At 36.9% G+C, this 13,601-nt stretch overlaps 1 protein-coding gene across 2 annotated transcripts in view; it reads right to left on the bottom strand.

Moving 5' to 3' along the window:
• The window catches only part of LOC114250432 (PAS domain-containing protein cky-1), a 176,339-nt gene that overhangs the window by 145,050 nt on the left and 17,688 nt on the right, over positions 1–13,601 (bottom strand). For both annotated transcript variants that reach the window (XM_028184300.2, XM_028184299.2), the window contains exon 2: positions 8,189–8,312. In XM_028184300.2, the coding sequence (XP_028040101.2) occupies positions 8,189–8,199 (11 nt within the window). In that variant the 5' untranslated portion in view covers positions 8,200–8,312. The remainder of the gene's footprint in view (positions 1–8,188; positions 8,313–13,601) is intronic.

The following is a 13,601-nucleotide window of genomic DNA, read 5'->3' as shown; positions in this document are numbered from 1 at the left end:
ATATCTATCTATTACTTTCATAATATCTTATACTGATATAAATCATTTAACATAGATCTTTATTATTATTATTTTTTTTTTTTATTGCTAGATGAGTGGACGAGCTCACAGTCCAACTGTTGTTCAGTGGTTACTGGAGCCCATAGACATTTACGACGTAAAAGCGCCACCCACCTTGAGATATAAGTTCTAAGGTCTCAAGTATAGTTACAACGGCTGCCCCACCCTTCAAACCGAAACGCATTACTGCTTCACGGCAGAAATGGGCAGGGTGGTGGTACCCACCCGCGTGGACTCACAAGAGGTCCTACCACCAGTAATTACGCAAATTATAATTTTGCGGGTTTCATTTTTATTACACGATGTTATTCCTTCATCGTGGAAGTCAATCGTGAACATTTGTTGAGTACGTATTTCATTAGAAAAATTGGTACCCGCCTGAGATTCGAACACCGGCGCATCGCTCAACACGAATGCATCGGACGTCGTATCCGTTAGGCCACGACGACTTCGAAAATTATATCGTACATAGCTCTTTATTAAGAGCACATAAAGTCGAAGAGGTCGTTCATTGAAATCGTCCGTCCTCTAGAAATTATACGTTCATTATTTGTATTTATTTCATTATATTTGATCATTCACACTTAAATAGGATTCAAATGTGTTAGTTAGATAGGTTCTACTGATCATGTCACAAACAAATGAATTTAATTCAAATTCGTGTGTAACAGCAAATGTTTTATCATGACATCATGTATGTCACTATACGTAAGATGCCGATACAAATTCGCACTATTGGCATGTGATTACCGAGCGATGTTACTATGTTAGCCTATCGTAGTGTATCGATATCATATCGAGGGGTGAAAGGAGAGCCATTTGAAGTTAGAAATTTAGAAAAAAGATTAAAACAAAAAAAAACTTCTTCAGAATTTTAAATAGAATGAACTTAATTGAAGCTTATAACGAATTAAAAGTATTAAAGTCGAAGGAATAGCTTAATGATGTGTGAACAAATAACAGTGAACTTAAAAGATATGTAATTGAGGTAAACACAATTAAACACTTGTCTAATATCGAGTGAAGCACTGACTTTTCTGGAAGCTTGGTGGTCGAAGACTCACATGGAATAATCAATAGGTATGTGCGCATTATAAGCTCAATTAAAAACATCGAACAGTTGATGCTAAACAAAACGCATCTTCAATTACAAAGATAAATGTTGCGTATGACACAACCTTTCACCTCTTGATATACATACCATATATTCTGTTACAATTGAAGGAAGGTAATTTAAATAATAAATTGAGTTTGAGTCAATTATAGTCTGTATGAAATTCACTTTTATAAAATAGGACTGGGGCACGCTTGAGTAGATTGGGTTCCGTATTATACTATGTTGAGAAAATTTAAGTACCCGAATTTTAAAACATTACTTCAAAACTTATAGGACCACTTAACCAAATTCAAAATATATTTCAGTAGATAAATTTTGCTTAGCTGGAGGTATTCGACATTTCATCTGAGTCAAGGCGAGGAAGGAATTGTTCAATTCTCGAAAACGCTATTTTTTACTCTATTCGTTCTCCCACACTTACCAAAATGATTATTCTACTAGTGATAGCTGCTTTTCTAATTTTAATATTAATTTTTCAAACACGTCGGATATTGTCTGATGACCTGACCGAGTGACAGCTTCAAGTACCGATTTAGTCAGCGAGGTCCTATTTTATTAATTCTAAGCCACTGATAAAAAGCTATACGTCATGAACACGAAATATAAGCAACTTCCGTTTGAAATTGCATAATATGATGCCTGCAATTGAGCCGTATCTTTACAAACGTATTTTTTTACCGTTTCTTCATTTTCTGTAATATTATTATTACATTAATACATTGAAATACCTACATAATAGAAGTCAATGAAAACATCAAATAGAATTCGACTCTGTTCTGTAATACACACTCAAACGAACTTTAATTAATTCTAAAATTACCCTAAAACTTGCAACACCAACATTGTACATCGGAGCAAATTAATAGTACACATACTATATATTATTTAATTAATGTTGATGCGCCGTTTCATTACGCGATATAATTAGTTTAGTCGAACCACAATAGCTTAATTAGAACGGGGTTCATTAACATACGATTGTGTCAAAACACTTGGAGCTGTGTATCCGAATGTCAACTAAACGTCAGAGATGTCTCGAGGTGTGTTTGATACTTTAGTCTGTCGGAGTAAGTACAGGCGCCAACAAAAAGTTTTCAAGAAATATCAGATTGTTTTTGATCACCCAAAGAGTCACGCAACTCATAGACATGCCAACGACAGTCACTTTGACTTGAGTGGCAAAGTCTTGAATGAGTTTACTCAGCTCAAATGCTGCCAAGTGGTGACTGGAGTCCACAAAGAGTCAATCTTGAGACACGAATCGAAGTCTCAATTGAATTTTATTACAGATTTGCTAATTCATTATACAAAAATGTATGTCCATTCGTTTGGACTAACAACGTGACCTACAAGTAAATAATAGTATGCTACAAATCATGTATAGATTAAATAATATATAAATGATTTCAATATATCAAACGGTTTATCTTGTTCCAACGAATCATATAAATTGTTATCATTGTTTTTAAGCTAAGGTTTCTTTGACTTTATCATGGATCAATTAAAAAATAACAGTCTCGTAACAAATATCGAAAGAAATTGGAAGTTAACTAAAAGTGAGATATAATTGAAATGAAATTGTTATAAAATTGTTAGAGCAACTTTTAGCACATAGATGCATGTACGTTTTTTACTGGTGGTAGGACCTCTTGTGAGTCTGCACGGGTCGGTACCACCACCCTTCCTATTTCTGCCGTAAAGCAGAGATGCCTTTCGGTTTGAAGGGTGGGGCAGCCGTTGTAACTATACTTGAGACCTTAGAGCTTATATCTCAAGGTGGGTGGTACATTTACGTTGTAGATGTCTATGGACTCCAATGACCACTTAACACCAGGCGGGCTGTGAGCTCGTCCACCCATCTGAACAGTAAAAAAAGCATACATCATAATCAATAAAGACTGTTGTTAAGAATTACCAAGCTCGATTTTTAATTTGTATCATTTCCAGATTAATATTTTTTACAATAGAACTTTTCAATGCAAGCGTACTCTTCAAATGAACCTGCCCTGATCGGCTTACGTCGGCCGCTATCAACCGACATCGAACTCTGTCCACGTGCCCGGATTAAATGTACCATGTGACATCTCATTGTATACTTATTTGTACCACTAGGTGCATGATCAATGGCGTGATGCAACGAATAACGGGATCAAAGTTTGATCGACCGATACGAATGTTTATTGAATTTTGATGGTTTATAAAACTATTTATGTGAACTGGGATGTTTTTTTTTATTAGTACTGATAGACAAGCGGGCCCACGGCCAGAAATTCTATGGACAGCAGTTAATGTAACGGATAAAGCATCAGCCTTTTCTCAATAGGTAGACGAGTATACGGCTATCTAGTGGTGAGTGACCAATGCTCATGGACGCTAGCTATGCTATGCGCTACTAATACTCATAGTCACATCTGGGTGAATATCTATCACAAATATACAGTTTAAGACATGATATCTTTATGTCAATTGTATAATAATAACTATCATGGTTGCTTAGTAACAGAAATAAACAAGATGGCGGTACCAATTAGTGCCGACCTATAATCTACAACCAGTACTCGTATTATTTATGCAATAACTAACAGTTGTAATCTTTATTGTATAATAAAATTGCAATTTAATAAGGTGCAATTTATGAAAGCACAGATTCGCGTGTGCACTGCCTGATTGCCGCGTATTTTCGAACACTCAATCGAACGTTGTAGAACATACTAGAACCAATGTGTTATTCTACGTAATATTTTCGTTATTTTCGCCATTCGTAGACATAATTAAAATTTTACGGATGACTGCATGACCAGGAAAACTGTATTCGAAATGTCAGAAATAATATTTTTACAATAAAAACGCGGGTTTAAATCGTAAAAGTTGTCTTAATTTTGTTATACCACATATTTTCTTTTAATCTATTTTGCATTAGCATTGAAAAACCTATGTAAATCAGGACTAATATCTATTGACTGAAGATATGTATACATTTAACAAAATCATATAATATGCGCAATTCAGACGCGCTAGAATTGAAGTTTAAGCAGCGGTCTGTCTGTGCTTCTGGCATTGCCAACATTCATGAGCAACGATAACCACTCAGCAATGGCAGGGTCATATGCTATTCTGCCTACAATCCTCAAAAAGAAAATACATAATTCTAAAGTCTAGGTATCCTAAAAGGACAATCTATTGAGATGTCTGTCATAAACATGAGGAAAAAACCAAAATGCTGGGTCGTATATCATAGCAAATCATTACGTTATCGTTCTTGTCTTTATAAATAGAGCTGTTCTTATTTCAGAGATATATTACAACGTAGTTTTACTACTACTACTACATGGTTGTGCTTAATATTAAGCCGATCGAAAGAAGCGTATAACTCTTATCTTATACCTTTAAACGAGATATTCTTGTATATTAATATATGTATATATAATTTAAATCTTGGAAACGGCTCCAACGATTTTCATAAAATTTAGTATACAGGGGATTTCGGGGGCGATAAATCGATCTAGCTACGATTTATTTTCATAAAATGTTGTTTTATTCATGTTTTCAATAATCAACTCTTCCCGACATCTATTGGCGAATAATAATACTATTTTTCTTAATTGAGGGCAACTAACCGCTTTAAAGACACAACAAGATGGCGTTATCAACAACAAAAACGAGCAAAGCTCGGTCATCATCTATCTTTAATAATTTTTCGTGAATAAAAATATTGAAATTTATTACAAAAAACAGTTTACCACTATTAAGACAATTTTAACCTATTCGAGTAATGGATGTCGTCAAATGTAATTTAGTTACAGTTCAGTAAATGAACTACAAAACAACGCCGCTGAACTATAAGCAAGTCATCTGTCTTGAAAACATTATAAGACAAATTTTTTTTGTGGCGGCTTGACTATTACTCTTATTAATGCTGACGTCCATGAGAGACGGTGATCACTCACTATCAGGTGGGCCGTATGATCTGCTTATATCTGTATACTTAGATAGTTTTTCTGTATTAGATCGCGAATTGTTTTTTGTTCGAATAGTAGTTTTTACTACTAACGCAGTATGCAGGTAGCACAGGACCGGTCACTCTGGCGAATCTTGGGTAGGGTTATGTTCAGTAATGGGCGTCTTTAGGTTGGTTAGGTTTTTACTGGTGGTAGTACCTCTTGTGAGTCCGCGCGGGTAGATACCTTGCCTATTTCTGCCGTGAAGCAGTAATGCGTTTCGGTTTGAAGGGTAGGGCAGCCGTTGTAACTATACTGAGGCCTTAGAACTTATATCTCAAGGTGGGTGGCGCATTTACATTGTAGATGTCTATGGGCGCTAGTAACCAATTAGCACCAGGTGGACTGTGAGCTCGTCCACCCATCTAAGCAATAAAAAAATAATAGTAGTAATTACTAATTACTAATTACTACTACTAGAGCTGTGTTGTAAGCTCACACAAGAGGATACCGCCACTTAGCACGTTCGGGACGATGTTACAGAGCGAGACAAGCGTGATACAATACAAACAATTGCGACTTAAACCTCACGTGTCATACTTGGTGGTGGAATTTTCGATGTGAAATCTATGGGCACCGCTAATCACTTTACATCTGGTGGGCCGTGTGTCTGGTGCCGGTCTTAAAGCTATACATAAACATCATTCGGCATTCTATTTAATATATTACTCATAATTCCTGTATTTATATACATGGCACGAGCTCGCAATCAAGAAGTCTAATGGGTGATGGGTTTTGTTAAAGGTAAATAGATACCATAACTCTATTTTGTCCTGAAAAACTGTTGTTTTAATGTAATCGGGACTTCGACAACCTTGTGTCTCGCTATCAGGGTACATTTTACTAACGCGCTCGAAGATTTCGGCTTAAATAGTATCGGTTTCTATTTTCACTTTTATATCTCCTGGCGGCAAGATCCGTGTTTCAATGTAGGCACTTAACGCCAGGGTCGAGTGCTCAGAAAAGAACATAAATATATAAGAAATAGCCCAAAACATTTCATAATATTAACTAAACGATCAAATACATAATGCAAGTTCTTGTCACATACGTCACGACGCCTTGGCGCCAAACGACGAGTACAAAATAAACTAATTTCATGTCTAAACAAAAAATAAATGTAATATCTAACGACGACATATAGAAATACGAGTCTAGTTTTAGGCTAGTAACATTGAGGCGTATTCGATAATGACACTCAGAGATGCGAAATCTGTTTTTGTGGTTTTTTTTTGTACATAGTGACGCTGAAAAAATTTTTTAGCACCTTACGTCACAGAGCACTCCGGAGCGCGACGTGTGAAAATAAACATTTCAGCGTAAAATAAAAATTCTAAGTAATTTGAATGGTTTTCAAAGAAGCGACACATACGTCGATGAACACCTTTATTTCATCATAATTTTGTCGTGTTGTCGATTTTGACACACTGGATGACTGATTCGGAAAATGTAGGGTAAAGTTTTGTGAATCAGATGCTTAGGAGACAATCATTTTTGTAGCTGGTAGACTCGATGGCAGACCAGAATTATAGTGGAACTTTAAATGCCACCATTGTGACCGCCCAATGCCAGACAATGCTAAATTCGCAATGGTTTTGAAACATGTGCAGCGGATTGTCAAAATAGTAGCAGTATTCACTGCCACACAGTGATATAGTCTGTGGTAGAAACAAAAAGCCCGCCAAAACAAAACGCGTGTTAACTTTTAATGTTGTTTACTTTAAAAAGGATTGCATACGGTTTGCTGCGTTGCTTACTTAAACGTCGACATATTTGTGATAGTCCATTGATCCTTTAAAAACGTATTGTATGTACATTCACCAACTTAGATTAGGATATAATTTAATGTAAGATTAGTTCTTGTAAAGCCAGCTATTTACATTGGCGAATTAAACCATTGTTTGATACCTACTGAAAATACCTACTAAAAGGCTCCCCAGTGTGTCAAGCTGTCTTCAGAAATTATTAGAAGACAGTTAACGCGATAATTAATTTTTGACAAAGAGAAGCCTTATGGAATCAGAATCGAGACGTTAAACATTGTTACATAGAAATAATAACACTTGATTAAGCTTGAACATGAATTTTAATCAAATCTGCCCTTCAAAATAGGTAAAACATCGTTCGAAATAATTTACTTTTTTCATTGAGTAATGGCTCAAAATATCTATTAGATGTAATACCAGTATAAGCACGTCACTTTCAAGGAGTCTAACCAATATAACAGGACTACGAGTAAATGCGGATGGAATATCCAATTGATTGGTCACGAACATTTTGCACGTCCACTAAAATATACATGTGACGAAACATAAGGCAATTTAGACGAATTTAGCAATAGTAATGGGGCAGAGTGTACCTACTCGTTTATATCTCGTTCTTATGTTTCCGACACTCATAACACAGGCGAAAGTGCTAGCTTAGTAATCCACTCCATGTGAACTTTTATTATCTATTACTTATATAATGTTTTCCAAAATGTGGACCGAAAAACTATTGAGGTTCGCGGGAATTTGCTGTATACAAGCAACGCAGGATGGATAGTTATGGCAAGGCTTGAGGGAGGCCTTACGTCATTACGGGTCCTCCCGACACAAGCACCGGTCACCGTCCTCATCGAACCCGTCGCTTGCAACGAAGGGCTCGACGAGTAAATTAACCTATAGACACAGCCCACTGAGTTCCTCGCCGGATCTTCTCAGTGGGTCGCGTTTCCGATCCGGTGGTAGATTTTGCGAAGCACTGCTATTACTAGGGCCAGAGCTAGCAACACACTCGGTTTGAGCCCCGTGAGCTCATCTACACGTCAAGGAGAAGCTGATATAGCCTCTTAAGGCATAGGTAAAAAAAAAGGAGGCGTATGTCCAGTGGTGGATGTCTTTGGACTGATAGAAAAATAGATAGAATATTATGTTTTAATACAAAATGAGAACAGGCGTCCAATAATTAAGTGAGTCAAGATTTCAATGTTGCTTCTCATTAAAAGTGCAGTAATATTTGCGAGCTAACTTACCTGGTGAACATGATGAGTTAGGGTGTGTAGACGTATTATAGGTACGCTCCGGTCGGCGTCCCCTCGCGCCACGACAGTTGTCATCATTGGCTCGACGCACGATCCAGATACTCACATCACCAGCCTAGAAAAACGAATACCTTTAATTAAATTTCTTTTCAATTTCATTGTTATAAAAAACATTTGAAATGTACACCACTCAACCGTTCAAATCATTCTATAAGCATTACAGCGAAATACTGTGTTGGCTAAGCTGCAGTTGCTGGCAGTAGGGCGTATTATGAATGCGTATTAGTGTCACTTCGAAGTCGTCGTGCATGCACCGGTGCTCGAATCCCAGGAGGGTATCAATTTTTCTAATGAAACACGTACTCAACAAATGTTCACGATTGACTCTCACGATGAAGGAATACGATCGTGTAATAAAAATCAAACCCCCAGAATTATAATTTGTGTAATTATTGGTGGTAGGACCTCTTGTGAGTCCGCGCGGGTAGGTACCACCACTCTGCCTATTTCTGCCGTGAAGCAGTAATGCGTTTCGGTTTGAAGGGTGGGGCAGCCGTTGTAACTATACTTGTGACCTTAGAACTTATATCTCAAGTTGGATTGCGCATTTACATCGTAGATTCCATGGGCTCCAGTAATCACTTAACACCAGGTGGGCTGTGAGTTTGTCACCCATCTACGCAATAAAAACCAAAAAAATATATATCGTATTTAAACCGCCAAGCAATCATGCGTTATATTTTTGAAAGATGGAATAGTCTTTATACAATACAAAAAATACCTACTTCTGCGTCATGTCTTAATGGTTGTGACAGTAATGATGTAATCTCTGTGAGTTTCAGTAACCAATTAGTACCAGGTGGGCCATGAGTCCCAAATCTACAGGAAAACATTGTACATATTTGTGGGCTGTAAATTTCTAATCATTACATAAATACATCTAATGTGCGCTAAACACTGACACTGCATGCCATTGGCTGGCTGGCCAGTATGCCGAAAAAGGAGAAGTTAACACAATCATAAAACAAAAATGGTGTGCTAAAAATCAGTGTTAACAAAATAGAAACGCCAATCGTAAGAGAGTCCTTCTCGAAATATTCATGTTTGGCTTTGGAGGTGTTATTCTGTTGAAGCCAGAAAACAGTTTTTTTTTCATAGGTACTTTTAATTCTATGCTATAAAAATCAGTATGAGTAACCAAAATTTGTACCACAAATCATTAGGACATTAATTAATTAGGACACAAATTAATAATTAGGACAACCCGACCATAGTCGGCTGAAGTATGATTCACCACATCGAAATGCAATATACCCCATATTTAGTGAAACCATTCACAAAATATGTGACATCTTCCACAACAACTATCCAAATTTTCAACTTATTGTATAGTTTATGAACTTATTTGAATTGTGTATAACATGATCTGTAGTGTGATGTAAAAACATCTATTTGGAAAAATGGGGGCTTGCTTTTCGGATCCGCTTCTTGGGGATTTTTGTCTAGCTGGATTCCAAACCGGTGATAATGTCAAGATGATTTAACTGTTTTCATTTCTTTTGGCATACTTATCTAGAGTAATCCACTTAGTCTATCCAAATATTAGCAAAAAGGTACGATTTTGCGTCTACAGCCTCTGCCCCTATTATTATCTTATCTACCGTATTCCCTTCGTTATCTGTAGCAAGAGACCTGACCTATTTTCTTTTCTAACTTCCTAAGCCCTAATGTCATTATCTTTAGCGTTAACGATAGAAATCGTGCCTCCCTGTTGTACCAATCCTGTTATAAAGTCAGTAAAATCACTTCACAATTGACGTTCTGATGACGTGTCCCGGTAACCATTTAACACAAGTGGTCCGTGTTTTCATAATAACTAGTCAAACACTCATTTATTTTTAAATTGGCAACCCTATTTATAACTGTCAAATACGGTTCGAAGGAGTGACGACCAGTAGTCGTAAAACGCTAACAAGTTATGGCCTTTTTTGTTATGACGCCTCACTGGATACTACCATTGGTCAATTTATACATAATTCGAACTTTTATTGCCCATTTACATTTTTAACGTCATATTAAGTGGTTTCACAGATTTCAAGCATCTCTCAAGTTATTTAACTTGAATTATTAGATGTATAATATATTGCTCAGGAATAAATGATTTAGTGTATCTTGTGTATTTTTCTAATTCACAGCTTGTATTAAACAGTTATCTGTACTAATATTATAAAGAAGAAAGATTTGTTTGTTTGTTTGTATTAAATAGGCTCCGAAACTACTGAACCGATTTGAAAAATTATTTCACTATTTGGAAGCTACACTATTTCCGAGTGACATAGGCTATAATCTTTTTTAAAAAAAATTAGGGAAAAAAATAAAACAACTTCAAATATCGTTGAAATGTTTGTTAAAGACCCGAGCGGAGCCGGACCGAGCCACTAGTTAATTATAATATTGTGGTAAGACTCTCATATCATATACGAATACTTGCACTAAGTTACAGTTGAAACTGCATCCGTACTTTTTTTAATAGCTACGTATACAACACCCAAATGATTTCCAGTGTAAACTATTTCTAGGTTACTATAGATAATACTTTAAGTATCAATAATCCAAAGTCCGACAAAGTATTACACCAATCAACCAAAACGTTGCCTTGAAACAATAATTACTTTTCTAAGTTAAACTTTATTTATTTATTTGAACGATATAAATCGGACAACGAATAAATTAGAAAATTATCGACAGTTAATTAGGATTGTCTTCAATTCGTTGTGATGTATATCATTTACATTCATCTTTGAAAGTACAAATTATACTTTTGGTGGAACAATAATTCTGGCCCCAAATGTACTAAGGGCGTGTATTAAGGTCATTAAGACCACTTTTGAGCAATGATTGGACATTATTTTGCTGTATAATTTTTGAGCCATTATTGGTAAAAGCTTTGTAATCGGTGCTTAAAGGCTTGTTAGAAGTTTTTCGAAATCGTTCTTGTATACTATAAGTATATGAGGAACACTTCATCAAATAGGATTAAATCTCAATATGAGAAGAAAACTCTCGAATCTTCATGATTTTAAATTGAGAATTTATTTTAGTACAAATAAAAACAATAATTATATCAAGATTTCATTCTAAGTTAAGATTCTATGCCTGTCGTTAAATCTCATAAGCTGAGAAGCGTAAGATGTGTACACAAACCTATCAATGAGATAAGCAATGGTAATTTACACAAATCTCCTCAATTATTGACTAAACTTCGGAAAGGAAACGAATATTTTGAATTTATATTTTTGATCAATCAAATATATTATAGAAATATGTTTTACTTTTTAGTATTTCATGTATTAAAACCAAAACGCAAATGGTGAATTTCCAATTGCTTATTTAATTACAAACATACGAGAACACGAAAGTGGAAACACGTAAAAGCCGAGTTCAAAGCCAAGACAATGCTGCCAAAGAAACAATATGAGAAACGGATAATGTACTGCGCCTACAAATCGAATAAAACAAACACAGATATTCTATTATGGTGATCCTCTGTCTGTTTCTTACACGCCAGAATAGAGTGAAATGGAGCTATCGGTTGAAATGTCGGAGGTCATTAGGTCCTCGCCATGTAGGGCTTGCAATATGCCAATATGGGAGCCGCCGTGACTTTTAGTTGGTTCGTTTCAAACAATAGGTTATTGGGATACAGTGTGCGTAGTGCTTATCGATGACATTGATAGGAAGGGACACGGTGAGTTAATTGCGTTCGATTTATTGAATACTCGAACAGGTATTCCATTGCTTTGTAAACTTACCAATTGCATTCACTTAGTGTCAACAAGGAATCAGTTTTTTTTTTCTCAATATAATATTAATCAATATTTCTACTTACTAGTGGTAGGACCTCTTGTGAATCCGCGTGGGTAGGCACCACCACCTAGCATATTTCTGCCGTGAAGCAGTAATGCGTTTCGGTTTGAAGGATGGGACAGCCGTTGTAGCTATACTTGAGACCTTAGAACTTATATCTTAAAGTGGGTGGCGCATTTACGTCGTAGATGTTTATGGGCTCCAGTAACCGTTTAACACCAGGTGGGCTGTGAGCTCGTCTACCCATTTAAGCAATAAAAAAAACTTACTATTTTAATATTGATCAATATTTCTTAATATTAATCAATCTCTCCAAACGCTTGAAGGAGGCTACACGTGATGCTAAGGCTGGCTGATACTTTGCACAGAGAGTGAGTCTGGCTATCCAACGAGGTAACGCAGCCAGTATCTTGGGAACTGTGCCTATTTCAAGCGCATCAAAATATTAGTTATACTGTATCAATTGATTTATGTTAAATTATTTTGATTTGTTAAGATTACCGTTTTATGATTAAATTGTAAGTCAATATTTATTTGGGATAAATAGAATCCTTATATCGCAGCCAATTGATCTGAGATTAAAAGAATTATATTTATGATATTTGCGTACCTACTTAAAATAAGAATACAATGAAATATGGAAGCCGTACAATTTTTTTTAATTTAAATGCGGTTTTTAAATTTATTTTATATTTAATTTTAAGATGGAGAGAAATGCACTTCGAAAGCCGTAAAGTCTATTTATTTCTTTGAATTTGTAACGAAGTTGTGCGATGTCTCGAAAAAAATCATAATGGTAGGTAGGTAGAACTTCCCCCCGGTGAAGGTCAAGGGGCGACCTGAGGGGGTGAGGCCGCGCGGCGCGCTACCAGCACTCTAGCGCGCTGCTGTGGAGTGAATAGAGCGACCGGTCGACGGTGTATCGCGTCCCGACCCGGCAGGCTGGTTCTGGTCCAGCGGGGTATTCCGGGACACCAGCGGCACCGTCTGGGCGGCCCGACGGGCTGCCGTACCGAGACGGCCGACGTTTCAGAGCCTTCGATTCGCCTCGAAGGCTCCGTCGGCTGGGCGTCCTTGGGGTGAGCCGCGCCGTCTGGTTGTAGTGTTGACCGCGGTAGCCCCCCTACCTCATCCGGGTTCTGACCTCGGAGGGGATCGGACGTCGGGTGTAAGAGTGCAGGGGAGTCGTTTAGTGGGTGGGCTCTAAAATCCTTGGGCCCGCGGTCTGCTCACAACACCATGCAGATCGTTGAGTCTCACATACCCCGCGCGCCCCTTTTGCGCGGGGACCTCGTAGGAGGTTCGGCCCTCTACCCGAAAAAAAAAAAAAAAAAAAAAAGGTAGGTAGAACTTAAAAAGGTTTCGAACTAGTATAAATTTCATTATTTTCATTGTACTAGATCTAAATACTAAGACTGAATGAACGAGCTCAGGGGCCATCTAGTGTTAAGTGGTTACCGGAGTCCAGAAACATCATTGCTTTGAAAGATGAATCTGATATCTCAATTTTATCGTAAGAGTTATCGTAACTCTGTCT

Source organism: Bombyx mandarina, chromosome 07, assembly GCF_030267445.1.
Source record: "Bombyx mandarina strain Sakado chromosome 07, ASM3026744v2".
Classification (NCBI taxonomy): Eukaryota; Metazoa; Arthropoda; class Insecta; order Lepidoptera; family Bombycidae; genus Bombyx; species Bombyx mandarina.
This window is presented reverse-complemented; position numbering and strand designations above follow the sequence as displayed.